The sequence below is a fragment of the Rattus norvegicus genome, chromosome 5 (genome assembly GCF_036323735.1).
Source record: "Rattus norvegicus strain BN/NHsdMcwi chromosome 5, GRCr8, whole genome shotgun sequence".
Lineage (NCBI taxonomy): Eukaryota > Metazoa > Chordata > Mammalia > Rodentia > Muridae > Rattus > Rattus norvegicus.
Genome location: NC_086023.1, coordinates 38,440,664 through 38,467,215, shown reverse-complemented (window position 1 = coordinate 38,467,215; position 26,552 = coordinate 38,440,664). Strand labels below are relative to the sequence as shown.

At 39.4% G+C, this 26,552-nt stretch overlaps 1 protein-coding gene across 2 annotated transcripts in view; it reads left to right on the top strand.

The window, feature by feature from the left end:
- Nkain3 (Sodium/potassium transporting ATPase interacting 3) overlaps positions 1-26,552 on the top strand; it is a 696,335-nt gene that overhangs the window by 639,695 nt on the left and 30,088 nt on the right. The window contains exons 5-6 of one of the 2 annotated variants that reach the window (XM_039110792.2): positions 4,419-4,479; positions 22,467-22,537. In XM_039110792.2, coding sequence (XP_038966720.1) covers positions 4,419-4,479; positions 22,467-22,537 — 132 coding nt within the window. The remainder of the gene's footprint in view (positions 1-4,418; positions 4,480-22,466; positions 22,538-26,552) is intronic. The other variant, NM_001109540.2, reaches the window with a different exon arrangement.

Here is a 26,552-nt window from a genome sequence, read left to right as displayed (position 1 = left end):
CACACCTCCAACAAGACCATACCTATTTATTCTTCTAATCCTATCAGACAGTTCTACTCCCTGATGATTAACCATTCAAACATGTGATCCTATGGGCTCCTTTCACATTCACAACACTACATAGGCCAAACAGACCCATGAAACAACCCAAGATACAATCCAGAATGCCTATGTCCGGAGTATGCACAGATAATATATACAACATGAGGATAATATGCTACATCGTTTTTCATATTTACTTTTAGCTGAACCTAAGAAAAGCTAGCTCCTAACAATATCTGGCTTGTGGATTCCCAGAGGTGGCCTTACAAGGCAAATACATCAGGTGAAATGTGGCACTGAGAATCCAGCAAAGCCCTAGAGAGTGTGGAGAGGGAGAAAGCAAGAGCCACAGAGTGACTAGATTTCCTATGGCAGTAATGTAGAACTAAGATAAACTAGAATTCAGGAAGGATACAGCACATTTACAAATTACATACTAAGTAGAGCAAAGAAAAATGTCTTTCAGGTGACATCGATGCTTCTGCAATAATCCGTGGCTTATAAATAAAAATGTGAATTATGTTTCTTGTTAAGTAAGAGTGCACATGCAGCATCCTTTTGGTATAATTGTGGTATCTGTCAGGCACAATATGAAATAAAAACCGTACTGTTTCAAAATGAAAGATAGTACTCCCACCCACCCACCCTCAATTTGAAGTTGTCAGTATAACTACTTGAAATGAGTGGTGTTTAAAGCAGTTAGGTTCTGCTCTTAGAGCACATATTTTAGAAAAGTTGCAAAGACATAAAAAATCAGATATAAAATGTGCAGATGCTTGTAGCTGCTTTCATCACAGAATTACACAATGGTGTTTCCTGAGAGGAACGAATGAAGATGTGACTTCGATATCATGATCTCAAACACTGACCTCAGAAAGTTAGTCTCTCGCACCATCTCCTAGAGCTAAAGTTTTATGGTAAACCTGTCCATGTTGTAAAACAAGTTCACAGACATGTAATGTATTTCCCTGGAGGGTTCCCACATCCAAATTCATGAAATTTCTGTTGACATAACCACTCAACACCAAGGGCAATAAACTGAGTTTGCAGATGAAAGTAAGTGTGATAATCGGGTAGTCTCAACAATGGGGAGATTGTCCAAGGTTGTCTAGGTGAGTTCAACAGGATGACCTGCACCAGGAAAAGCAGGGCAAAGAGGCAGAGGGGAAGACAACAGTCATAGTAGCATAAGAAGAAATTTGTCTTGGGGTTGTTAGCACTGAAGATAGAGAGGTGGTACCACCAGCCATGAAATATCAACATCTTATGGAAGCTGTAGAAGCAAGAAAAGAGATGTTGATAAGACCTTCCAGAAGGACTACAACTCTGCTGATATGTGATATTAGATCAGTGAAGGCTATTTCAGACTTCATCAAGGAAAACCAATTTAAAATATTAATGCCAATTTGGTATACCAGCCACATAAAACCAGTATAAGAGACTTCCTGATTTAAGAATAAGTATTTATGTTAGAGAGTTGAAAACAGTTGCCTCTCTAGCTATTGTGTTGAGTACACAATGTGCACTCCAAAACAGAAACACCAATAAGAGCTAGGTACCTGTCCATTGGAAGATGCCTTCCAATATATGATTTAGCAAGAAAACTATTCCAAGGCTGTGGAGGCACCATTACTTTGTGAAGAAAAATAAATAAATCCAATGCATTTAGCAAATATTTTAGAGCATAAAACCTTACATAAACATACACACACGCACATATACACATACACACACACTCATACACACATACACACACATACACACACACACACACACACACACACACACACACACAGACTGAAGCCTAGAGAGATGGTCAAGAGCACTTATTGCTCTTGCAGAGGACCCAGGTTCAGTTCCCAGTATGGTGACTCACAGCCATCTATACCTCCAGTTCCCTCCTCTGGAATTCAGTATTCGCTTCTGGCCCATACAGGCACCTTCACATACATGGTACCCAAACACTAATGCAAGCATACACACACACACACACACACACACACACACACACACACACACACGCATACACACACATACACACACACACACACACACACCACATATACACACATACACACACACATATAAATAATAAATCTCAAAAAAAAAGAAATTACTGAGAATGTCAAATTCTTAAATGGACAAAGAAACTTTCAATATAATTCACATAACTATAACTAATAAAGAATAAAAATGTACCAGATGAAGTAAAGATGTTGCAGGAGAAGAGAAGGTATTTTACCTTATGAATGCATACTTTCTAGGAACTATATTCTCTAATATCACTGACATGGTGACATGAGTATTGTTAGTTACTGCCGTGGTCAATAAGTGATACTTCAGCTTATTTTTCATTGCTTTAATTGAATCAATAATTATATATTCTTACTGCATCAAATATTTTAAAATAACCGGAAGAGCCAATTTTGAATAGTCTTATGATAGGGAAATGGAACAAACTTTCTAAATACCAAGTCAATAGTTATAAAAATAACAAAAGGAAGTGCTAGTGGTGCTTTCCTATAGTAATTCTACCTTAGGAAGTAAAATACAGAAATAGAGATAAATGCACAGAAAAAAATCATTGTCACATTATGTATAATAAAAATGATTTAATAATAGAATAGTGTTCATTACAGTACATTCAAATGTTGTATATTTATGTATGCATGAATGGTTTAGTCTTGACTTGTGTCGTGGGAGTGTCACTGTGACTTAGAGACTATGTGAAAGGGCCCGAAGGAAGCTCAAGCTAGTGGAGATCAGACTGCTTACAGTGGTCACAGGTCATGTCTGTTTTTCTGTATGTAGCTGATTTCCTGCAGAAGTTGGATTTGGTAGAACCCATTTTAATTTAATTTAAATTCATTTTTCCACTGCCACTTCAGGCACATGCAAAGACCCCATTTTATCTCACATTCTGGTTCATATTCCAGCCTGAGTTTACAGACTTTTGGGTTCCCTTGTAGATATTAAATTACCTCAGTCAGGTTCATCTGACCCCTCAGCTCCTCAGCTTGAGCTGCATCATATTACCCAGGTCTTCATTAAGAAGGGACCACATAACTAGCTTCTTCCCTCTCCATCTTCCCTCCTTGGTCATACAGGGGGGTGAAGGAGAAGTGATAAAAAGTAGAGGGAGTAAGGGTTGGACACCACAGGCTCACAAGTAAGCCAACAGAAGACACTGGCTGGATATGACAGTCCCTACCGGCTGGTGTTTCATCTAGAAAGCAATTCTGTGGGTGTCTCAGAATTTCCCTCCACTCTTCCTTCAGAAATTCTCTGTACTGTCTATGTGTCTCTCAGCATTACCACTTTCTGACTGACCACCTAACACCCATACTCACTCTTTGTACCCAGAGTCCCAGCATCCTCCTCCTGACCACCTCACTAGGAAGCCCCTCTGTAAGTACGGAGAGGCCTCCTCCCTAACTTCTCACAAAGCCTCTTAGATGTCTTGGCCTATAGCTGCATGATCTGGGGTAGGATTATAAGCCAGGGTCAGGAATCACAGTGGGAAGATGGATATCCCACAGGTATTCTTTGCAATAGGAAGCCTCGCCTTCGACTTTAGGGCTGTTAGAACAGTTCCTTTTCAGTGTTGTTTTACAATGAGAATAGAAGGAGGAAACAAGTTTTGACCACACAGAGAAGGGCAAAATGGCTGACTAAAACAGCTAGAGAAGCAGCTGTTTTTAACTCTATTGAAGAAGTCTGGTAATTTTAGTTTAACTGAAATTAAGTAACAATATTAACCTCCAAGAACTGTTGTGTCCCCTGGATGAAATCATCTTTCAGGGAAGTCCAGGAAAAAAAACACAAGTGTCAAAGGCTGCTCTATGATATGTTTGCTCTTTGAGACACTCATCAAAGTACACATATTCTCTCCTACTGCATTTCACCACTAACTAACCACCAGCAAGTTAATGTATTTTCTTATGATGTAATTAACAAAACAGTTTAGCAGTGAATAGAATTTACATTGTCACAGCATTTTAAATTATTCAGTAGATGATTGCTGTTTAATTTATGTGCAACATATTTTGGGTTCTTTACTACATGTTAAACATTAAAATGGTTGTAAGAATAATGAATATAGTACACATTGCTCTATGAATAGGAAAAAACTAAAATATATCGTATGAATAATTTGTAATGGTTTGTATATCCTAATCAAAATTTAAGAGAGATATCTTAAAACTGTTCCTATTTCTTGTTTATCTGTAATTTTTAGAAAGCTATTTAAGCTACTGAAAAATGAATAAGTTTTAAATAACAGCTACTGTTTAGTCATAAAGGTTTATTCTATTACAAATTCATAGAAGTTATTGATCTACTGGTACAAACTCTAAAAACATCTGCTTCTTTTCCAGCTGGTTGGTTTTGTGTATGCCTGTTATGTGATCAGCATTTCCATGGAAGAAGAAGACACCTGTAAGTACCGTAATCATTCCCTGGGGTCCCTTCTGGGTAAGACATTGACCCCTAAAAGCCATTACAAGGCTAGGAAATCTTTCATAATATTTCAAATCAAAAATGACTGGATTTGGCAGAGTAACGTTATAATAGAGAAAACAAATTCAACCTCACATAAGCTAGGTGGCACTATACACTGACCAGCCGTCACTTGAGTTCTCAGAAATGGGAGAAAACTCAGATGCCTGCAGACTGCTGTCAAATCATGTCAGAGGTCCCAGCATGAGGGTAAGCAACATGCTGAGCAGATAGATAGTTAAGGGTTATTCTATTCAACACCAGTTGGGAGTACGTTGGTGGTAAAACTCTGAAATTTAGCTAACAGCAATAATAGCAATACAATGTGTTGTATGTGTTAGATCCATATGTGTATGAACTAAGCAACAAAATTACTGTCTTTCACGTGGAACTCCTTTGAAAAAGTTGAAGAGATACTAAAAGTGACTCATGGGATGCTCAGAAACTAAGTTGTGGTTTAGCATCAAATAAAAGGCATATCATGCCTTGAGGTTCTGTTGAGGCATAGCTGCATAGGTCAACAAATGTAACTTATTGAGCTCCTGAAAACTTATAAGGCACTAGGCATACAACTCTGGTGTGTTCATGTAAGACAATAGCAAATATTAACCAGGTTTTATAGTTGAATTACTTTACAGAATCACATTTACCCATTTCCACTGTTAGTCAAATTGCTTAAAATAGAGCTTTTAAGAAAATGGGAGGGGGAGTTATATTGCCAACCTTTTTAATGGCCTTCTAGAATACAGTTCCAAAAGGAATGGTCCCCACCAAACACAAGTAAGAGTGGTGCCTGAACTGAAATTCATGACAGTGTGCTCTCATCAGCAACACAACAAGTGATAGACAGTTCTAGACCTTGAAACCAATGGTCTCAGTTGGTGAAAACAGGTCAACTCTGGCAGCATGTTTAGTGTTTACTGGGGATATTTTCCTTTTAATATTAAATGGGAAAGAATTCCTGGCAATTTCAAATGTTAAAGTTCATGTAACAGCCTGTCTTACTTGGAGGGGAGCTTCCAGGAGGACAGCTTCAAAAACTCATTCGTTTTGTAAACTGACAAGGCTACGCACAGAAGATCAGCATTGTGATTCAAGTCCATACCACAAAAAAGGAAGGAAGGAAGGAAAGAAGGAAGGAAGGAAGGAAGGAAGGAAGGAAGGAAGGAAGGAAGGAAGGAAGGGAAGAAAGAAAATCCACTATCCACATGGCCAGGAACAATTGATTGTGAATACGAACTGGACTGAGATTGTAAAGAAGCTGAGATTTGGGCTAAATAAATCCTTCAATTGCTGTCCTGAGTTTTGAGTACTTCCTCTCACAATACCCACAAAAAAGGGGCTTTTTTCTCTTTCACTTCATCAAACTGTTCAAAGTTCAGATAGTCCACTCCACCTCTCTGAGGAGAAAAGTTTCTCTAACCATTAGTCTTTTGTCTAACACAATAACTATAGAAAATAATTTCTTCGAGGCTTATGATTTTTCAGTGAAATTGGAAGCACACTATGGCATGCAAAGTAAAAGTCTCACCTACACTGAATAGAGATCTTTTTTTTTTGAAACTTTATCAAATTTCCTTGAGAGCAGTGCTTCTCAACCTGTGGGTTCCAACCCCTTTGGTGGTGAATGACTCTTTCGCAGGGGTTGTGAATCAAATATTTTATTAAAATTTATAACAGTAGCAAAATTACAGTTATGGAGTAGCCATGAGATAGTTTTATGTTTGGGAGTCACCAAAACCTGAGGATTCACAGTAGAGTCAGGAACGTTAGGAACGTTGAGAATGACTGCTTCAGAGTAACAGTGGCAGAGGAGAGGGACTATGTTGTTTTATGGACTTCACTATTATTAATCAAGTGAATCTTCTCTATAGAAATCTCTGAGTCAGCTAACCTGATGCCATCAAACTCAGACTGAAACAGCTGTTCGTAGCCTAGTCTATTAATGGTTTCATTCTAGTGTTTTTATTAGGGTTTTACATAAAGTTACTCAGCAACATCTGGATGTTGTTTTACTGCTATAAATTTTAATAATATTTGGAGTCAAAAAAAAGCCTAGGATGCTCAAAACAAAGTCTTTGTGCCCAATATAACATAATCAGCTGCCGGAAGAAGGATGACACTGAAAAAGAAATTGCAAGCCTTAGAGCCTGGACGTCTTCATGACAGCTTTTCTGTTTTTAGTACAAGAAGAATCAAAGGAACAGGTGTAACGAAATGGTCCCAGAGTCTTCAGCAGCAGATGTGAGTGAAAGCAATGTCTAGGGTCAAGTTTACGACCTAATAGATATCACAACTGCTGCCAACACTTGGTAGAATTCTAGGCACAGTGGTGTAATGCTCTTTGGTTATGATGTTGCCAGTCCACAGCAAAAGGGAACCATACTTTCTTTAAATTGTTTTTCAACATATAAGCACAAAATAAGAAAAACTACCATTAGTAATACATTTAGAAAGCTCGTTCTGAAAGGTAACTTCCAAACTAACCTAATTCCATGGCATCTTGGCCAATATTCTGTCATTTGTCTTGATTCCTATTCGAAGTAAAGACATCTTCACATTATTCAAAATAGAATAAAGCCTTGTTCTCAGACTGAAACAAGCCAGTAAGGAAAAATTAGTAATACCTCCACATCCTTTCTCTGCACTGCTCACATAGTCTGTGAAGCTGATATTTCAGATGGACATTACAAAAGGGTAACAAATGTTTAGAGAAACATTCATTTCCAAACACTCATCTTCCCAGTTATCTCTCTGCCTCTTATTTCTTGTTTCTTATAAAGATTATAAGCATAGGTCAAAAACAAAAAGATAAAAGCTGGCAGAGCAATAGGTGGGATCTGTGGTTGAGACCCGTCATCCTAAAACCCAGTTGAAGTCTCCTCCATGAGTCCTCTGCCAAAGTGAATTGCTAATTTGTTACTATATTGTCAGACCTACCAAACATGTAGAGTAAGGCAAACTATGTCGAAAAGTAGCCATTAGTGTATGTAAGTACTGTCATGAGTTTCTGGGGCATCTATTCCAGTCTTGCTTCTCATCTTGGCTTTCAAATTGTGCCTGGCATATTGATTTGGGCAACTGCCATAAATCAGGGATTGGAGGATAGCAAGCTCGATCACCCCACCTAAGGAATGTCTGGCAGCTTAAGAAAGGACTGACCTGCAGTGCAAAGGCAGAGAGAGGAAACCAGGTCTTGGCTATGCCATTCATAAGACACACACACACAAACACACACACACACACACACACACACACACACACACAAACACACACACACCTGATAGATAGATAGATAGATAGATAGATAGATAGATAGATAGATAGATAGATAGATAGATGATACATAGATGATAGATAAATAGATAGATGATAGATAAATAGATAGATGATAGATAGATAGATAGATAGATAGATAGATAGATAGATAGATAGATAGATAGATAGATAGATAATTACTATCATAGGCACCCAAACACAGACTAGACCCAAAGGGGCTAAGGAAACAATTTCATTGAATCAATTTCCAAAGTAAAGGCTAAAATCACCATGAAGTGGCACCTCAGCTACTCTCCAGAGCAGTCAGACCTCTGCAGCTCAGCCTGAGAAGAAACTGTCTATAGCTCACACTCTTCTTTCTTCATGCATCTCCAACCTAAACTCATGATTCCTTTGCCTGCCCACTTCTTGAAGAAGGAAAGACAGAGGTCTCTCCACTAGCAGGTTTCTCTCCAGTGGAGCTTAATTGCCTCTTCCCCAACTTGGCCAACTTCTTCTACCTCTTCCAAACTATCATAATGGCCCTGTGATATATTGTTGAATGCTTTCTGGGCACACTATGTGTTTACGTTGAAGACATTTAATACAACTGTGATTTTTCTAAGGTCATGGTACTTCCGATGGAAACCTCATTTCCTAACACAGTTGGAACTATATCTATACAACATACAATTTTGTGACTTTTTCTGGGAAAATGTGAGCAAGTATCTATTAGCTCCAGACGCAGTAGTGATGGCAGAAAAAGGATGTGACTCTATCCGAGTCTAGCTTAATGAAACAGTGAGTGTATTGGAGTTCTTTGAGGTGTACAGGTGAGGAGTTGCTTACAGGAACACGGGTGACTCAAAGGCAGCTGCATAACTGAAAAGCTCACCACAACAGAGGTGACAACCCTTGAAAGCTGCTTCCCTGGAGCTCATGCTCATCAGCAGTGTTGAGCTACGCAGCCATTCTTAGGTTGACAAAGAAAGAGAAATGGAAGACAGGGAACTTGCAGTTCAGATGTGATCATGAACACACAACACACTGTCCATATCCTGTGGCACCTGGAATTCATGACACAGAGAAATTCACTATAAAGCTATAAATGGTAGAACTTAACAGAAATGAGTGACAACATTCTCCTCGTTTTCTGTATTTCTATTTTGTATCTGAATTCAATAACCCTAAGCCCAACCCCCATCTCACCTTTGATGAGTGACCCACTAACCCAGCTTTTCCAGCCTCACTGTAGATATGAGGTGAGTCCTATAGTTATCAAGGCAGGGAAGTGAGCCTTGAAAGGATGAGAAGGAAAACCCCGTGCAGAGTAACTTTGTCAGCCTGGATCGATCAGTCTTCTGGGAGGCTAAAGCCAGGCAGTTCATTGTCAGCATATTTAAAACACATTATAGTTTGGGAAATGTTTCCAGGCAACAATCAGTACAATCAGTCCAATTTCAGGTGTACAATAAAGCCTAAGGTGTGACTACATAGAAACTCCTTTACAAAGTTCAAGTGACCAAGTGATCTCTGACTGATAGCGTAGAGGTCAACAGGCCATAAAGTACATGTGCTATCTCCCCTAAGGGAGGAAAGTGTCTGGAACAATTATTCTGATAACCTGAGTGAGATATGCTTTTATAGCAAAAGGTATGAGACATTTACCTCCACAGATTGCAAAAAGATCACCAGGTTGTTAACCAAATCCACTCTCAGTTTTCTGGGTGGGATGCAGGTATCTGATTTTTATCTCATCCTCTGAGAAGATACCCCTATGTGATTAACATTCTTGGTTCCCTTAGTGCTTCTCTGTGAGTTCAAGAACCTCTGTGCCCTCAACATTAGTATACTGAGTCCTTCTCTGTTTTGTCCTTTAGCTCAGTAGTGTTGCTGACAGTAGCACCTGCCATAATGAAGCTTCAGAATGTTCCTTGAAAGCCAGACACCTGCCACACCATCCTTTCGCCTGTTTCTAGGCAGAATCTTCTCCAGATATTATATAAACTAATATTTGAGTTATCTGTACCTCAGAAAACTCTACGTTTCAGAGATCTTAGCATTCCCAACTTCTGCGTAAGGATGATTGAAACTCAAGGCTATAACAACGTGAGGCATGGTTCTTTCTCTTCTTTCAAGTGCCTTTATCAAGACTCTTGCCGAGGGTTAAATTGCTTGCCAAGCAAGCGTGAAGATCTAAGTTCAGATCCCACTACCCACGCAAACTGTCAGGTAAAGCCGGGAAGTCTTACATGTGTACCTGTAACTCCAGCAGTGGGTAGGGGGACGCATGTAAACAGTAGGATCACTGAACCTTCTGGCTCCGGTCTGGTTCCACATTCAATGAGAACCCCTGTCTCAAGAGAATAAGACAGACCACCGTGACACACATCTTCCTCTGGCTTTCACACATGTGTGCACAGTATACATGCCTGCACACACACCTCTGCATCTGTGACACCTAACAAAAACTACCATTGAAATAATGTCACAAAGGGACTTTACATCCATGGGCTTCCGTCCTTCATACCCCTGAGCCTTCTCTCCAGTCCAAGAGACTGATGGGTCTATTCATAGCTATGCCTTCCTTCACATAGAAAAGGAAGACTCATCCTATATTGCAGGGTTTGTGGCTTTTATCTCTATGCCTCCAACACATAAAGATCTGTTGCTCCCTTAACTGTTCTTTCCTCCCTCCTTCATCCACTTGTTTCCTCCTTTCCTCCTTCGTCAGTTAAGTAGGCACACACATTTTTTAAATGAATAAAAGGATGCCTGCAGCCTCCCTACCCACCATGCAGTCTATGCCCTTCCTGTCGTCCATGCTTCTTCATTGCGTCTCACAGACTGACAACTCCCATTTTTCAACTTCTCATTCAGGACCAGTCAACTGTCATCAGGTTTCCTGTCCTGACTCCTGAAAACTCTATCCCAAAGGCCAATTGGCCTCTGATTATCAGATTTTCTTAGCTCCCATCAAAATTCCTTAGCACTGATGGTATTGGTCGTTGTTAGCTCCTTGAAATTTTGCCTTTCTGGAGTTCTAGGTAATCCTATTTCCTGAGTTTTGTCAAAATAAATCCTTTCTTTTTTCAACAGTGCTTATTTTAAAATTTAAATACTGCTTTTAAATCTTCATGCCAGTGTTCCAAATTTATTACAGGAATGCTGTGTAGAGAACTTGAAACTCTAGTACTGGGTACATTTGAAAATGATGACTTACCTTTGACCTTATAAAGCTCACCAGCTTCTCCTCTCTTCAGACATAGCATGACGGCTCATACTCATGATGATACTCATACTCCTGTGTGTTAAAATAGGGCAATAAAATAAAATATTTTAAATACAAGGTAGTAAAAGAGATGTTTGGGTCTTTTAGATAATAAAATGGCACATCATAGTTTTAAAAATCTGTTGTGTCAAGTTAAATATTTAAGATTTTACAAAGATCTGATTTTATAATGCCTTCGAAGAAATGCCATGTAAGTAACAAGCGGTAAAGGCATATGTGTAGTGTTACATAAACATGTCTTTCTAGTAAACCACAAAAAATAATAATGTAGTGCTACTTCTGGGAACAGTATTTGAACCTGGAAATGAAATGAGGTAATGGAGAGTGTTCATAAGACTTAGACAGCAACATAGAAGTCTGTGTGTAGCACAAAATGGGTGAATTGTAATGTGTAGCACAGCTGTCTAGCTTCTCTGTTTCGTCCATATTTTCCACATAGAAATGTAAACACACACACACACATACACACACACCCACACACACACACACACACACACACGCACGCACATACCTTTCCCTCATCCCTCCCTTCTTCTCACCTTCTTTATTCATTTGCTGGCCACAAGAACAGAAAGTCTACATTAGAGTTAATGGTCTTTCTCAAGGACATCTTTCTTTCCACAGTTCAGTCAGCTGCAAACTTGTACTGATTCCTTCAATCGTTAGATATTTAATGGCTCTACAAGCTGTATCAGAGGCTTCCAAGCTAGCCACTAAAACCATCTGTTTTCCAGTGAAGTTACAATGCCTGCTGTAGCCTCCACATAGATGGCAGATTGGCTGCTACAAAGTGGATTTCAAACGTGGCTCCTAAGTAACCAACACCTGCTTCTCTCCAATGTCTCTTCCTTCAGTTGTGGGACATGAACAGACATGAAGCTTTGGAAAGTATATCTAAAATCTAGGTGCCACATATTACACAGTGGTACAGATTACACAGTGCTCAGTTCCCCTGGGTTTTGCAAGAAGACTGTTGATGGAATTTGAAACTAGGACGTTAAATGCCCCTGAGGCTGAGGTGCTAAGAAGCATTCAGGAGTATCTGCAATGGGGGAATCTCTGAGCAAAAGCCCTGCATCTCTCTTTTATGACTTAGAGAGCTGTTTGGGGACGATAGCTTTGAATTAAGACCTGTAAGACAGGAATAAAACTGCCTGGCAAAGCCAGACAAAAGACTTTCCTAGCAGAAGAAAGAGGAAAAATGCAAGAAATCACTTTCTGAAGGAAGGTTCCTTGAGCCAAAGCAAGTGTGGCTTCAGAAATGCTCTACAACAAACTCCTCCAGAAGGTCAAAGGGGTGACATCACAAAAGATTAAAACAGAGACTGAAGGAACACCCATTCAGAGCCTGCCCCACATGTGGCCCATACATATACAGCCACCCAATTAGACAAGATGGATGAAGCAAAGAAGTGCAGACCGACAGGAGCCGGATGTAGATCGCTCCTGAGAGACACAGCCAGAATACAGCAAATACAGAGGCGAATGCCAGCAGCAAACCACTGAACTGAGAATAGGTCCCCCGTTGAAGGAATCAGAGAAAGAACTGGAAGAGCTTGAAGGGGCTCGAGACCCCAAAAGTACAACAATGCCAAGCAACCAGAGCTTCCAGGGACTAAGCCACTACCTAAAGACTATACATGGACTGACCCTGGACTCTGACCCCATAGGTAGCAATGAATATCCTAGTAAGAGCACCAGTGGAAGGGGAAGCCCTGGGTCCTGCTAAGACTGAACCCCCAGTGAACTAGTCTATGGGGGGAGGGCGGCAATGGGGGGAGGGTTGGGAGGGGAACACCCATAAGGAAGGGGAGGGGGGAGGGGGATGTTTACCCGGAAACCGGGAAAGGGAATAACACTTGAAATGTATATAAGAAATACTCAAGTTAATAAAATATATATATATATATATATATATATATATCAGAAAAAAAAACAAAAGGGTAGATCATCTCATTTTATCTCTTGCTCATGTGCTGAGCAGGAGGACAATGGAAAATGATCAAAGCTTCCATTTGATTTCAATTCTGTTTGATCTATTTAAATCCAGAGTCTGGATTCATTTACATAATCTGTTTTATTTGCAACTTAGAAGTCTCCTAGCCTTTAACCTGTTCTGAATTCATTAGAGTTATGGCTGCTGTGGAATTTTTCGCAGATTCTTTCTAATGAAACTGCATGTTTGTTATTTTTAAAGGTGCCCCAGCAGATAAATCTAATAAAGTAAACGTATACAAAAATTAAATTTCAAGTTTTTAAAAAATGCCCCACGCATTTAATGAAATTTTAATAAGTCTTTCAACCTAAAATTGCAAATGAAAAACAAACCAATATAAAACTTGAATTGGCCTTCCAGGAGAATCTGTCTCATCTAAAACAATCTGCAAGATTATATTAAGAATTGCAAATATTTTACACACAAGCCTAGTATAAATTCTAGTTAATAGTCAATAGGAGGTTATTAATACTATACAGTATATTTGCTTTATTTTCTCTCCTGTCTGTCTGTCTGTCTGTCTCTCTCTCTCTCTCTCTCTCTCTCTCTCTCTCTCTCTCTCTCTCTCTTCCTTATTAGGCATATACAATATCTGTCTAAGGCACACTGGTATTTCTTCATGATCAGGAGCTTTCTGGTGCGAAGTAGGACATTAATTTCAAATAAATATCTTCCTATGAATAGATTTAAATAATTTATATGTATTCTGTACTGTGTGTGCATGTGAGGCTATGTGTTTATGCAGATGTACATACATATTTGTTAAAACATGAGGGATTTTTATTCCACAGGCTACAACTATGATAACAAAGCAGCCCAGAGCACTAAGACAGTTAAATTTGAGTAGATAAACATGTTTGCTCTACACAAAGCTTCTTTGGGGTGCATTTAGGCTTGCCATCAGTTTAAAGCACTTCACTCTCTTCTGGCCTAGCTTGCCAGCACTTGGCATTCTGTTTGCTTCTATGAACCATACCACCTGGTGGTACTCTACACTGCGTCCATTTCCCAGGGAGGATGCCAACTGTTGTAGACATTTTAGTGATTAGTTAAGCTGAATTTCAATCATATTTTCCCTTGTTATAAGCTCATCAATCTGCCCAGGTGGGGAAGTACTTATTGTTCTGACTCAACATAGTTTTTGGTTTTCAGTATCTAAACTATCTCAGATAGCAATCCCTTGTGGATTTATTATTAATCTGTTCTTTCAAGAAACAGTCATTGAGGGACTTCTGTGTAGTAAGCTACGAGATACAGAGATGAACAGAAGAACCCTGCCATTTCTCAAAAGATTGTACATTCTAATAGGTAAGCCAGGCCTATCACTGTGAACTGTGAAGAGAATATGATGTTATGGCATGCAAATCAAGTAGACCCAAAGACAGAGGCTGTGGTATGGCTGGAGTCTTTTTTGCACCAGCAGTGTCAAAAATGTTTGGCACTCAGAGTCATAATGTCAACATGTACAAGTACACAGCACATAAACTACCCTCCCCTTAGTAAGAAACAAGTGTCCCAAAGGGCTAGTTGCTATCTGTTCCACGTGTCACTGCTCACAAAATCAACACATACATACTAGTGCATTCACAAACATGTCTACACACATATAAATAAGCACATATACACATGAGTGTTCATACAAACACATATACACACATAAGTATGTATTCATGTACACACTTATGCACACATATACACACATGTAACATATACATAAACACTCATATATCCACTCACACAGAGACACTTCAGACAGTAAAGGAATCAACCTCTGTCAGCCCTGCTGACACCCTTTCAAGGCATGTCACTTGGGGTATTCTACTGGATGGTATGGAGTGGTGAATAGATTTAATCTTAGAAATGATGGGTTCTGATCAATTTACAGAGAAAAAGATTTATGAGAGAAAAATTTCAGTAAGGAAATAACACTTTTAATGGATATTGTCCTTGGAAATAGAGAACGAAAAGTAATGATGTGGTTATAAAACAAAAAGAAGGAAGAGGAACAGAAGGGGAAGATGGAGGAAAAGGGAGAGGAGGAGAAAATATTGTTTCCAAGGAGAAATGCCTAAAATTGTAGAAGCAGACAGTCAAAAGGAATTATAGAGAGACTTCAAAGCCAACAAGTATTTGTCACTTGATTTATAGAACAAAGTAAAACATCGGCTAGTCATAAGCAAAAGTGATAAAAATGGATTGAATAAAACTGAATAACTGTGAGAAAATACCTTACATGGGTCAAGAATTCATGTAAGAGTTGTTGAGACAAATTCTGGGACTGTTTTTAGCCTCGTACCTCTCAGAACATTATTTTTTTCTTTCAGCCATTCTCTTCTGCTTCATTGACCTCAAAGAGGTTCTAGAATTTATTATCCCATTATTTAAGTATTACACACTGTTAGGAAATTCTAAAGTAGAAAGAAACTGTCAGCAAAGATTACAAGAAACACTTTGCTCCAGGAATCTGAAATCACAAAGGGACGAAAGCCAAAAGCACAGCCAATAAAAACACAAGGTAGCACAAAAACACAGAGAACGAGGACTTTTTAAATTGTGTTTTGTCTAAAATAAAATGTTACTTAAGATGAAGTCAAAAATACTTATCAAAACCTTTGGTCACCAGTGAGTATGAGCAGATGGTGACTAAGATGTTACAAAAGCTCAGAGAGGGACTTTAGTGAAGACACTGTAGTCAGAAGCCCTTTTCGCCCTTCCATCCAGTATTAAGCAGCTGATGAAACTATCTGGAGGACTAAGGGCATTTCTACCATTGTGAAACTGAGTGCACCTAGACTTTCAGAGCCGAGAAAGTTCATAAAGAATAAAATTGCTATTAAAATGAATGTCACAGAAGAGAAGAAAAACAGTAAACAAATGGGATGATGTTTGCTTGTGGTCCCAACTGTTGTGAGCTAGAGGAAGAAGGTCACCTCCTCAATGACATCCTCTCCTACATAGGTGAGGCTGGGCTACATAACCATTGTCAGGAAGAAAATTTTAAAAAGAAAGAAAAGAAAAAGGCCACTGCTGTTCTTTTCTAAATGCTAGAAAATAAACGTTCAGTGCATATGTTGGGTTGAGGTAAGGGTGTCTTGAGCGCCTGTGTTCTTGGCATCTTCATAAGGATAAGAGAGCTCTTGCAAAACATAGCCAAGTATAAAGGATGAGAATATATATATATATACTCGCCACATCAAGGACACTGAGCAGTGTTCCAGACGGACAAATCAAAGACAACATAATAAATCCTTCAAAGTCTAGGTAATCCTTCAGCAAAAATACATACCCCAACAACTTAAAGAACCACACAATATTAAGAATAAAATCACTGTGTGTGTATCACGCAAAGAGGACATATTAATCTGTAAAGCATCCATGGAGCGACTTAAAATATGAAGAGAAGAGAAATTTCACCCCTTCAAAGTCTATGCTACTGGAAAAAATAAAGAGCGGGGACAAATGTCAGTGCCAATAAAAACTTAAAGAAAAGATGAATGATGCCATCCCATGGGCATTCTGGCAGGTTCTATACTCCTGCCCCCTCCCCAGGAGTACCATTCAGGGAACCTACACAGATCCTATAGGTGACTTGAGATCACAAATTCTTCTTCCAATGAGTTTTTTTTTCCCCTAAGCAGAGTTGACAAAGGGAAGTGTATGTTTCTAAAATAAAGCCATTCCTGATGATAAAACCTCTTGGCATCAAACTATGACTGACTGATAATTTTCTACCCTGTGAATCAGTTAACCTTTCCAAGTGTGAAAAATCAGATTTCAAGTCCAATGTAGGATCTATCAGGACACAACACTCTCCATGGGAACAAGAATGTATTGTTGGAATTTTTACAAATTCTCACATAATTATAAACTAAACCAAAATCTGAAATATTGGAGTTCGATAGTTGGAGAAAAATGTATTATTAAGAGAAGTAAGTACACTGATAACCAGTGTGACAGTTTTGGGAGACAGAGTTTGAGACTGGGTCTTAAAAGGGTTAAAGGTCTTGGTCAAGAAGGAAGATGGCTAGAGAAGAAGCCCACCTCTTCGGGTTTCTGCCACTTCTAACATCTTCCCTTCCTCATGGTCTTATGGCCTCTCTTCTTACACAGGAGTTATGAGGCAATATAAAAGCAGAAACTTCCAGAATGCCAACCAGATAATATTTCTTGTCATTGATTATCCAGTCAATTATTAAGTATTCTGCAACATCAATATATAGCCATCTTATAGAGTAAACAAGCTACAATATAACTGAGGAATAATAAAGAAAAGGAACCAGAAGTTAAGGTCAGAATAAATAGTTGGAGTCTTTTCTCTGAGCTAAGCACAGTGTTGCAGCAATTCTTTGACAAGACAACAAGTAGTATGGTGCAGTCTGAAATGAATTGTTTTTATTCTGATTAACTATTGGTAAATATACTTAACACCGACATACAAAAGACAAAGTGAATACTTTCTAGAAATACCATGCCTCAGCACTAGGACATGTTGAGGTTACTTGCCTATAAATCCAGGTACAAGATTTCTTGTCTGTCAGTACCATCAAGAGCTACAGTTTCTGTTCTCTACCCTTAAGCCTAGTCAGGCTGACTGACTGGCATTTAATGGACATGTGTGACTATTCAGTTTGAGTCATAGGAGATCACATATATTCTTTTTTTTTTATTTTTTTTTTATTATCTTGAGTATTTCTTATATACATTTCAAGTGTTATTCCCTTTCCCGGTTTCCGGACAGACATCACCCTCCCCCCTCCCCTTCCTTGTGGGTGTTCCCCTCCCAAACCTCCCCCCATTGCCACCCTCCCCGCATAGTCTAGTTCACTGGGGGTTCAGTCTTAGCAGGACCCAGGGCTTCCCCTTCCACTGGTGCTCTTACTAGGATATTCATTGCTACCTATGGGGACAGAGTCCAGGGTCAGTCCATGTATAGTCTTTAGGTAGTGGCTTAGTCCCTGGAAGCTCTGGTTGCTTGACATTGTTGTACTTTTGGGGTCTCGAGCACCTTCAAGCTCTTCCAGTTCTTTCTCTGATTCCTTCAACGGGGGACCTATTCTCAGTTCAGTGGTTTGCTGCTGGCATTCGCCTCTGTATTTGCTGTATTCTGGCTGTGTCTCTCAGGAGCGATCTACATCCGGCTCCTGTCGGTCTGCACTTCTTTGCTTCATCCATCTTGTCTAATTGGGTGGCTGTATATGTATGGGCCACCTGTGGGGCAGGCTCTGAATGGGTGTTCCTTCAGTCTCTGTTTTAATCTTTGCCTCTCCCTTCCCTGCCAAGGGTATTCTTTTTCCTCATTTAAAGAAGGAGTGAAGCATTCACATTTTGATCATCCGTCTTGAGTTTCCTTTGTTCTAGGGATCTAGGGTAATTCAAGCATTTGGGCTAATAGCCACTTATCAATGAGTGCATACCATGTATGTCTTTCTGTGAGTGGGTTAGCTCACTCAGGATGATATTTTCCAGTTCCAACCATTTGCCTACGAATTTCATAAACTCGTTGTTTTTGATAGCTGAGTAATATTCCATTGTGTAGATGTACCACATTTTCTGTATCCATTCCTCTGTTGAAGGGCATCTGGGTTCTTTCCAGTTTCTGGCTATTATAAATAAGGCTGCGATGAACATAGTGGAGCACGTGTCTCTTTTATATGTTGAGGCATCTTTTGGGTATATGCCCAAGAGAGGTATGGCTGGATCCTCAGGCAGTTCAATGTCCAATTTTCTGAGGAACCTCCAGACTGATTTCCAGAATGGTTTTACCAGTCTGCAATCCCACCAACAATGGAGGAGTGTTCCTCTTTCTCCACATCCTCGCCAGCATCTGCTGTCACCTGAGTTTTTGATCTTAGCCATTCTCACTGGTGTGAGGTGAAATCTCAGGGTGATCACATATATTCTGCTAGGTTCTTTATCTCTGGCCATTAACCCTTGGAATTCAACTCTCATGCTGGAAGGAAGCCCAGGACAGACTGCTGTTGGAGGTACAAGCAAAACAAGATGTATCTACTTCCCATCCAAGTGAATAGGTCACCTCAAAAGTTGGTCATCTACCTTCCTGCAAAGAGTCACTGGCTAAGACAGAGTAGAGCAGAAATGATTCTTCCTTGCTATGCTTGTGCTCCAACTGTCAATCATGAGTAAATGTTTTTAAATCAACCCTGTAGGGTGACCCATCACTTGTTAAAATATAATTCCATAAGCCAGCTGCATAAGAACATACTGCACTAAGAGATTAAATGATATATCCCATAGTTCCAAAGCTAGAAAATTGCAAAGTTGGGATGTAAACCAAGGTAAAACCAAATCATGAGGATAGATGTGAGAGTTTTCCTTGAATTTGTAACTTGTAGTTCTTAAAATAAACAAGAAGTTCGAATAAAATACACTAAAATCTTCACAATCTGTTTACTTCTAATAATAGAAACATAAAAATCTGTTCCTTTAGCTTAATTTTTTTCTGGGCATTATAAGTATGTTATAATTTACAAAAATATCCTCAAAGATAACAGAGAACCTATCAACTTCTTAAATATGCCTTGTTAAAACCAAGCAGGCCTTTTATTAAAACTCAGAGAAAATACTACCGCAGAAATCAAGATGTCTAGGAGGTTCTCCAGCTTCCTCACAAATGACCAAGCAAAGGAGGTGAAGCTGACTGAACCCGTCACTGTTGAGACCCTCACTACAATCAAGACCTCGCTCAGCCCCTACACCAAATACGTTGTCACTATTAACTAGGCCACATCCTACAACTACCCACTGCCTGCTCAGTGGGCATATGCTCAATGCACCAAGCCTAAGGACCCTGAGGCCCAAGCTTTAGGCAATGGCTAAGAACCTCTGAATACTCCTACAGATGGAAAGGGCTCCCTTCTCTGTGACCTACAATGAAAATGAGAGGAGGAAACTCAGGCATGAAAACTGAACTAATATGCTATTTGCCATATTTTATAAACTAAGAAGTCTCATTAATGTGATGTCTTGATAATAAAAGAGAAGCTTATTCAGAAGCTTGTTCCTGTTTGCCCAACGCTTTTTACATATATTCTAAGCTTTTGGTTTGGTGGAATTTCGAAAATACAAAGCGAAAAACAAACTCCCTCCCCTAGAGGAGGATCCATATATCAGCAGCAGCACCAGAGGTTTGCCCAGGAGGAATGAGAAGGAGCAAGGCCTGTATGGCCTCTGAGAAGCATAGGGAAATTGACACAGCTGAAGGGGCCTTGTCCTACAATTTTAAAGGATGGGCTTTCCATTTTCAAATGGCATGCAGTGAATTATTGCTCCCATGAAGCTACTGCTTTCACTACCAAATATCTTGTACACATTCTGTGCTGAACACAGACAGTAATGCCCAGCGTCTGCCCTATACTCTTCCATATAAGTGAAACTTACAATGGCTGAGCAAAGGTGACTGACTTGGTACCATGAATGGAAGCTTCGTTTATGACCTAAAGTGTCCTTGAGATGAGTAGGGAAGTTAAGATCGGTCACGAAAACAAACCTGAACACTGACATAAGGCTCTGTAGAGAAGTGCTGTCATTCACGCATTTGGGTGAGAATTTTGTCAGGGATTTGGAGGGCTATAGTGAGTAACCGCAAAGATATTCAATTACAAGCAACATTAGGTCTTCCAGGAAGATGCTTAGCTGTGCAATTGAAAATTGGCACCAGAAGTGAATCTGAGGGATTGAAAACAGAGACCTTTTCTGGTTCTGTGCTCTCCCTCTGGGACCTGATAGTAACGTCTTGGTTTCAAGAACAGAGGAGACAGTAGTGCTCTGACTTTTCTGGATAGCAGATGCCAACTCCCGATTGTGCTAATTGATCTCTAAAATGCACATTGTACTTGTGGGATGTAATAACTAGAGTGTACAGAATTCACCCTCGACCCCCTGAAGGCTCCTGGCAAGCTGTGACTGGATGCTGCCTTCTACCCCTGCCGGCATCTCTGCCAAGCTCACTCTTACACTACAGGTATATATGGAGTTTGCTGTTGTAACTACAGATTTCAAAGGATGTCACCATTGCAACTTCCAGATTCGCTTCAGCTATCAATTTCAAATTTACAAACACTAGGCCAGGGTAGTGAATTAGGAGGTAAAGGCTCAGACTACCAAGAGTAATGGGCTGAGTTGGAGTCCCAGAATCCACATGGTGGAAGGACAGAACCAGCTCCTGCATGTAGTCCTCTAACCTCCACATGTGTGTCGTGGCACACAAACATACCTACACACACACACACACACACACACACACACACACACACACAAATAAAATTAAAAATATAATGTTGAGGCTGGAGAGCAGCTCAACAGCTGAGATACTGCTCTTGCAGAAGACTTTAGTTCAGTTCACAGCACCCACACAGCATCTCACAAGCATCTGTAACCAGCACCTCTTCTGACCTCTTTGGCTCCTGTAGGCACATGAGGCCCACACAGGGATACACTCATACAGGCAAACACACATACACATGAGCACACTCACACTCATGTTCTTGAGAGTCCAGTGCCCCTGTGTGCCTATACACCTATTAGTAAACTACTGTTACACACCAAAACCTTTGTTCATTGGTTTTCAACCTCCCTAAGGCTCTGATGCCTTAATTTAGTTCCTCATGTTGTGGCGACTCCCACACAGAAAATCAGTTTCATTGTTACTTTAGAACTGTAATGTAAGTATTTGTGTTGTCTGGTGGTCTTAGGTGACCCCTACAAAAGGGCCATTTGGCCCTCCAAAAGGGTTGTAATCTAAAGGTTGAGAATTGCTAATTTAGAGTGGAAAATAGACTATAAGAAACAAATTCAAGACTTTAGAGAAAAGTAGAATAAGACAAAAGGAAACATAAATATGGTTATAAAAACCATCATGCCTCCAGAGACTATAGGCTGATCCCTATTGTGTCCAGAACATGGAAACTTCACAAAGGATTCAAGATAAATGCTTATTTCTTAGGAATACCTTGAGGTCAGAGGCATGGAGACTGATTGACTTCCCAAAAGTGTTTTAATGATGCAGTGAATATTCTTAAGAAGGTAAAACGTGGATCTTGGCAACCAACAGAAAAAGAATATATTTTGAGATGTAAGAGATACACTTTTTCAAACCTTATAATATTTCAGATAACCACATTTTTATACTAAAATCAATAGCAACTGTGTTTTTATTCAGGCCCTAAAAGCTTGGTTATTTGTGTGCTTGTAAAGATTTTCCTACAATATTTCTAGGAGCCCTTCATATTAAATATTCACTTCTTCCCCTTTATATGAAACTGATATTTTTCTTAGTCTTGTGCATATGTAGTCTACTTTAAAATTCAGTGGTACATGCATTTTCATTTACACACTGATCCAACTTGGGCTGCTGTATTTCAGTTGATTTCATAGGTGGACTAGACGCGCACTCCCACTACCGGGATCATGTTGAGTTAAAGCCTGTTAAACCTGTAAGTAGAGGTATGACAGTGTGCAAAATATTAATCCATCTAACCTGGCCTAAACTAACCAACCATGGGGGGACTTTGGACCTTCTACCCGGCATTGTTTTAATTCACTCATATTAAAACAACCTTTCATATGTAACCCAATGTCATTATTACTCATTAAAGAAAGAATGTGGTATACAGGTGATGTGGCATGTACTTCTAAAGTGATGTTCTTGTCTAATTTTTCTTATCAGCAGTTGACTGTATATGGGAAAATATGATAATTTTTCTACAGAAATTGGAGACTTGAATGAGTCTCTGGGCATATTATACAACAGAGTAAAAAGGGGTGGGGATTAGAGCCTAGGCTTACAAAATCCAGATACCTTGCTCAACATGTCTGAAACTTACATCATCTGTCATATGGCTTCATGGAAGAAGGATGGATCATTATAGGGATGAGGTAATCTATAGGAAGGCCAACATATGTGAGTTGTTGCTTCTAACTTTTTATTTATACTCACCGTTATTTATAATAAAAGAAAACTCCTAAGGAATAAGTTTATTATATTCCTTGAGGACATGGAAAAAGTCACCAATGAAGTGACCTCATAGAACTGTTCCAGTTTCAGATTCAGGAAGGAATCTTGGTCAATGGATTGATAAAGTCTTAATGTATAAGGAAAGAGACTTGGTGACTCTGTAGGAAACTGAAAGTAGAAATAGACATGAATACAAATAGCAACTGTCATGTGCTAGCTATGTTACCTATGACTCTTATTGAATTATTGTGAAATGTATATGAGTCTATTAATTAGTATTTCCATTTTATGAGTAAGGAAACTGAAGCTCAACAAAGAATCAGGAAGCTCTCTAATAAAATGAAGAGCTGGCCTCATCCTTGAGTAATGAGGGGATATCTAACCTGACTGAATAGATGTGTTCATTCGGACTTCCTATATGTTCAGCCCAACCTTGCACAATTCTGCGATAACAGAGCCTATCTGGTGAAGTCATTACTGGCATGCAACCACACAGCAAGGGCTTCCATGCTGCCTTATTGGCACTTTGGTCACTGCCCAAATCTTCACTGCCCCCCTAGCACCTCTGGGGACTAAGGTCCTGAAGAAGCTACAAAGGAAAGTTAGTTAGAGCAAGCATAACTCACACACCATTCAAGTCATCACTTTCCCATCACACGATAGGTGTTTCAGTAAGTTATGGGTTCTTAAAATAAGTCCACATGGAAAACATCTGTCCAATCTAACACCCCAAGACCAGTCATTGCCTCATTACATATGCTTATGAATGATAAAAGTGAGGTGCTCCAAAGGTTGGTGTTTGTGGGATGGGGAGGTTGGCCAGGTTTATGACAATTAGCAGGATGTTAAATGCACTGGAAATAAAAGAAAATGAAACAAAACCCAGTGATGACTGGGAAAGCCTTCATATATTTGGTATAAGATAAAAGAATGATTAATGGACTTTTTAATCTTACCATGAAAAACATAACTCTACAGAGAAATAGCAGTGAGAAAAATGCTGCTGTGTAAGAGGGCATATTAGGAAGGTTATTAAGAACTGTAATTGATTAATATTGATAATGGAAGTCTCCTTTCTCGGGGGACTTTAAAAATAGATTATTAAATACCTGTGCATCTTTCAAGGTTCATGTGGCATGTCTCAGGGCAAGTGACTTCCTTTTATGTTCTCTGAAGTCCCTTCATCTCTGGGAATTGAGAACACATAAAACATCCTCTTAAGATCACCTACCAGGCTTTGATCAAGTCCTCTATCTCCTCAAAGGGTTTTCTCACTCCCGTTGTTCACTTCTGGACCTGAACCACTTCAGTGCAGCATTAGCATAAACTACCAGCTACAAAAAGCTACAGAACAAGGCTCTGCTTTGACACTCGATGCTGATTATCACGTCAAATGAATATGGAGTGTCTTTCAGCCATGAAGGGGGTGGGAATCTGAAAAATCAAACTGAGCTTGAATTGAAATCATTGTGCATAGAACTATGTAGGAAATCAGTATCTATTCCTCCCCACTATGCAAATGTTTCAGAATTGATCTAGTGAACATCTGTCACATGCTTGGTTTCTTTTGCTAAAGCCTGTTATATTAGATTGCAATATACTCAGCACACTGATAATATAGTATGCATGTGTGCACATAGACACACACAAACACACACACACACACACACACTCCACATCATCATCGTCATCATCATCATCATCGTCATGGTGAAAAAGACAGCTTTCTCAAGAAGAGAGTGAATAGTCAGCTGATTTTAAACTTTCATCACGGCTCTTTCATTTACATGGAGTATAAAACCAGATTTCCTGAAGAAGCCCCTTTATGGAGAGATTCAAAAGAATCCTCAGCATATTCTCAGATACCTACATGAACAGGTGCCTTTCTATTGAAGAATAACTGATAAAAGCCGTGAGCCATTCATAGTCAGCACTGTACAAGTAACTGTACAGGAAGATTCCATATGCCTGTATCAGAATCAACTTATGTGAATATATATATATATACTTATATTCAACTTATGTGAATATATATATGTATATATATATGTGTGTGTATATATATATATACATATATATATATATATATATATATATATATATATATATATATCCAAAAGCAGTTTTGATGGGGATGAGGTAGTTCACGTTTGAGACTGGCTTTTTTGTTTTCTTTTTACAGTAATGATATCAAGCTCCACTGATTAATTACATCAGTTTAATTCAATTCGTAGTCAGTAATTGATTAATGCAATGATGTGAGCCACTCACTGCCCTGGGAACTGGGGATAAAAAGATAAAACGCAGTTGAGCATTAGCCTCTAAGGCTGATCACCTGGGAGGGGAGGCCTACCTAGAAACACTAAACATAAAGTAATATCCCCACAATAATGTTTGTCCTAAGGGAAATGGCTATGCTTCCCTTAGTAGAGAAAGGTTTCACTGGGAAATGACACTGAGAAGACATGGTCTTTATAAAAATAAAACAGAGTCCAAGTTTGGTGGCACACACTTTTAATCTCAGCAAGAAGAAGGCAGAAGCAGGAGGGAATTTCTGTGAATTCAAGTCCAGCCATAGCTGTAGAGTGAGACTATTTCATAAATTAACTAATTAATTCTAAATGATAGGTGAATGAAGATGACATTCAATGTCCACTTCTGATGTCCTGAAACATGTACATCACACACACACACACACACACACACACACACACACGCATGCACATACATGTATGCATGCATTCACATGTACATCTTCCATACATAGCCATGAAACACTTTCAGTGGTTGTCTTCTGAGTGGGGCTTACAAATGAAGGCTGGAGTTAGCTTATGCTGAAATCCATCATCTTGCCATGACTGACAATTTGCAGTTAACATGGCCTCACATTAACTCCCAGGAGAGTCTGTGCCAGGACTTCTCTGACCACTGCTCACAAAGGATTCTATCTCCATTAAAGGCATAGAACAATAGCCACTCTGGCCTAAGAGGACAAAGCCAAGGGTTCAAGAGGCCAGCTGGACTTTGAAGAAGCATTTAAACATTGAACCATTAAGGAAAGCAAGGGAAAGGGACTAACCAAAGTAAATTTACTTTTGAGAAGGAATCTAGTAGGACATAAAACCATACATGACAGTGAGATGCAATTTCAGAGAACAACATAATGAGCAGCCAAGTTAAAGTTTGTCAAAATCGTGACGTGTATTTCCATTCAAAAGGCAGCATCTGGATAGCAGGAAAATTAACTTCCATGTAGCAGTAATTCCTCGCATAAAAGCAGCTCGGCCAAGGCAGTTTGTCAAAGAAAGATAGCAGCTGAGTTCCAGACCTGGGATGAAAAGCAGAAGTGGAGCTAGATCCGATTCTGTTAGAAGTCATCGAAGAGGAAGATGCCCTATGGCTACAGCTTAGAAAGATTTGATGAGACTTGCCTGCCACTTTTTAAAAATCTTCTTCTAAGACTTCCAAAGGAGAACTTGACTTTTCTGTAGTAT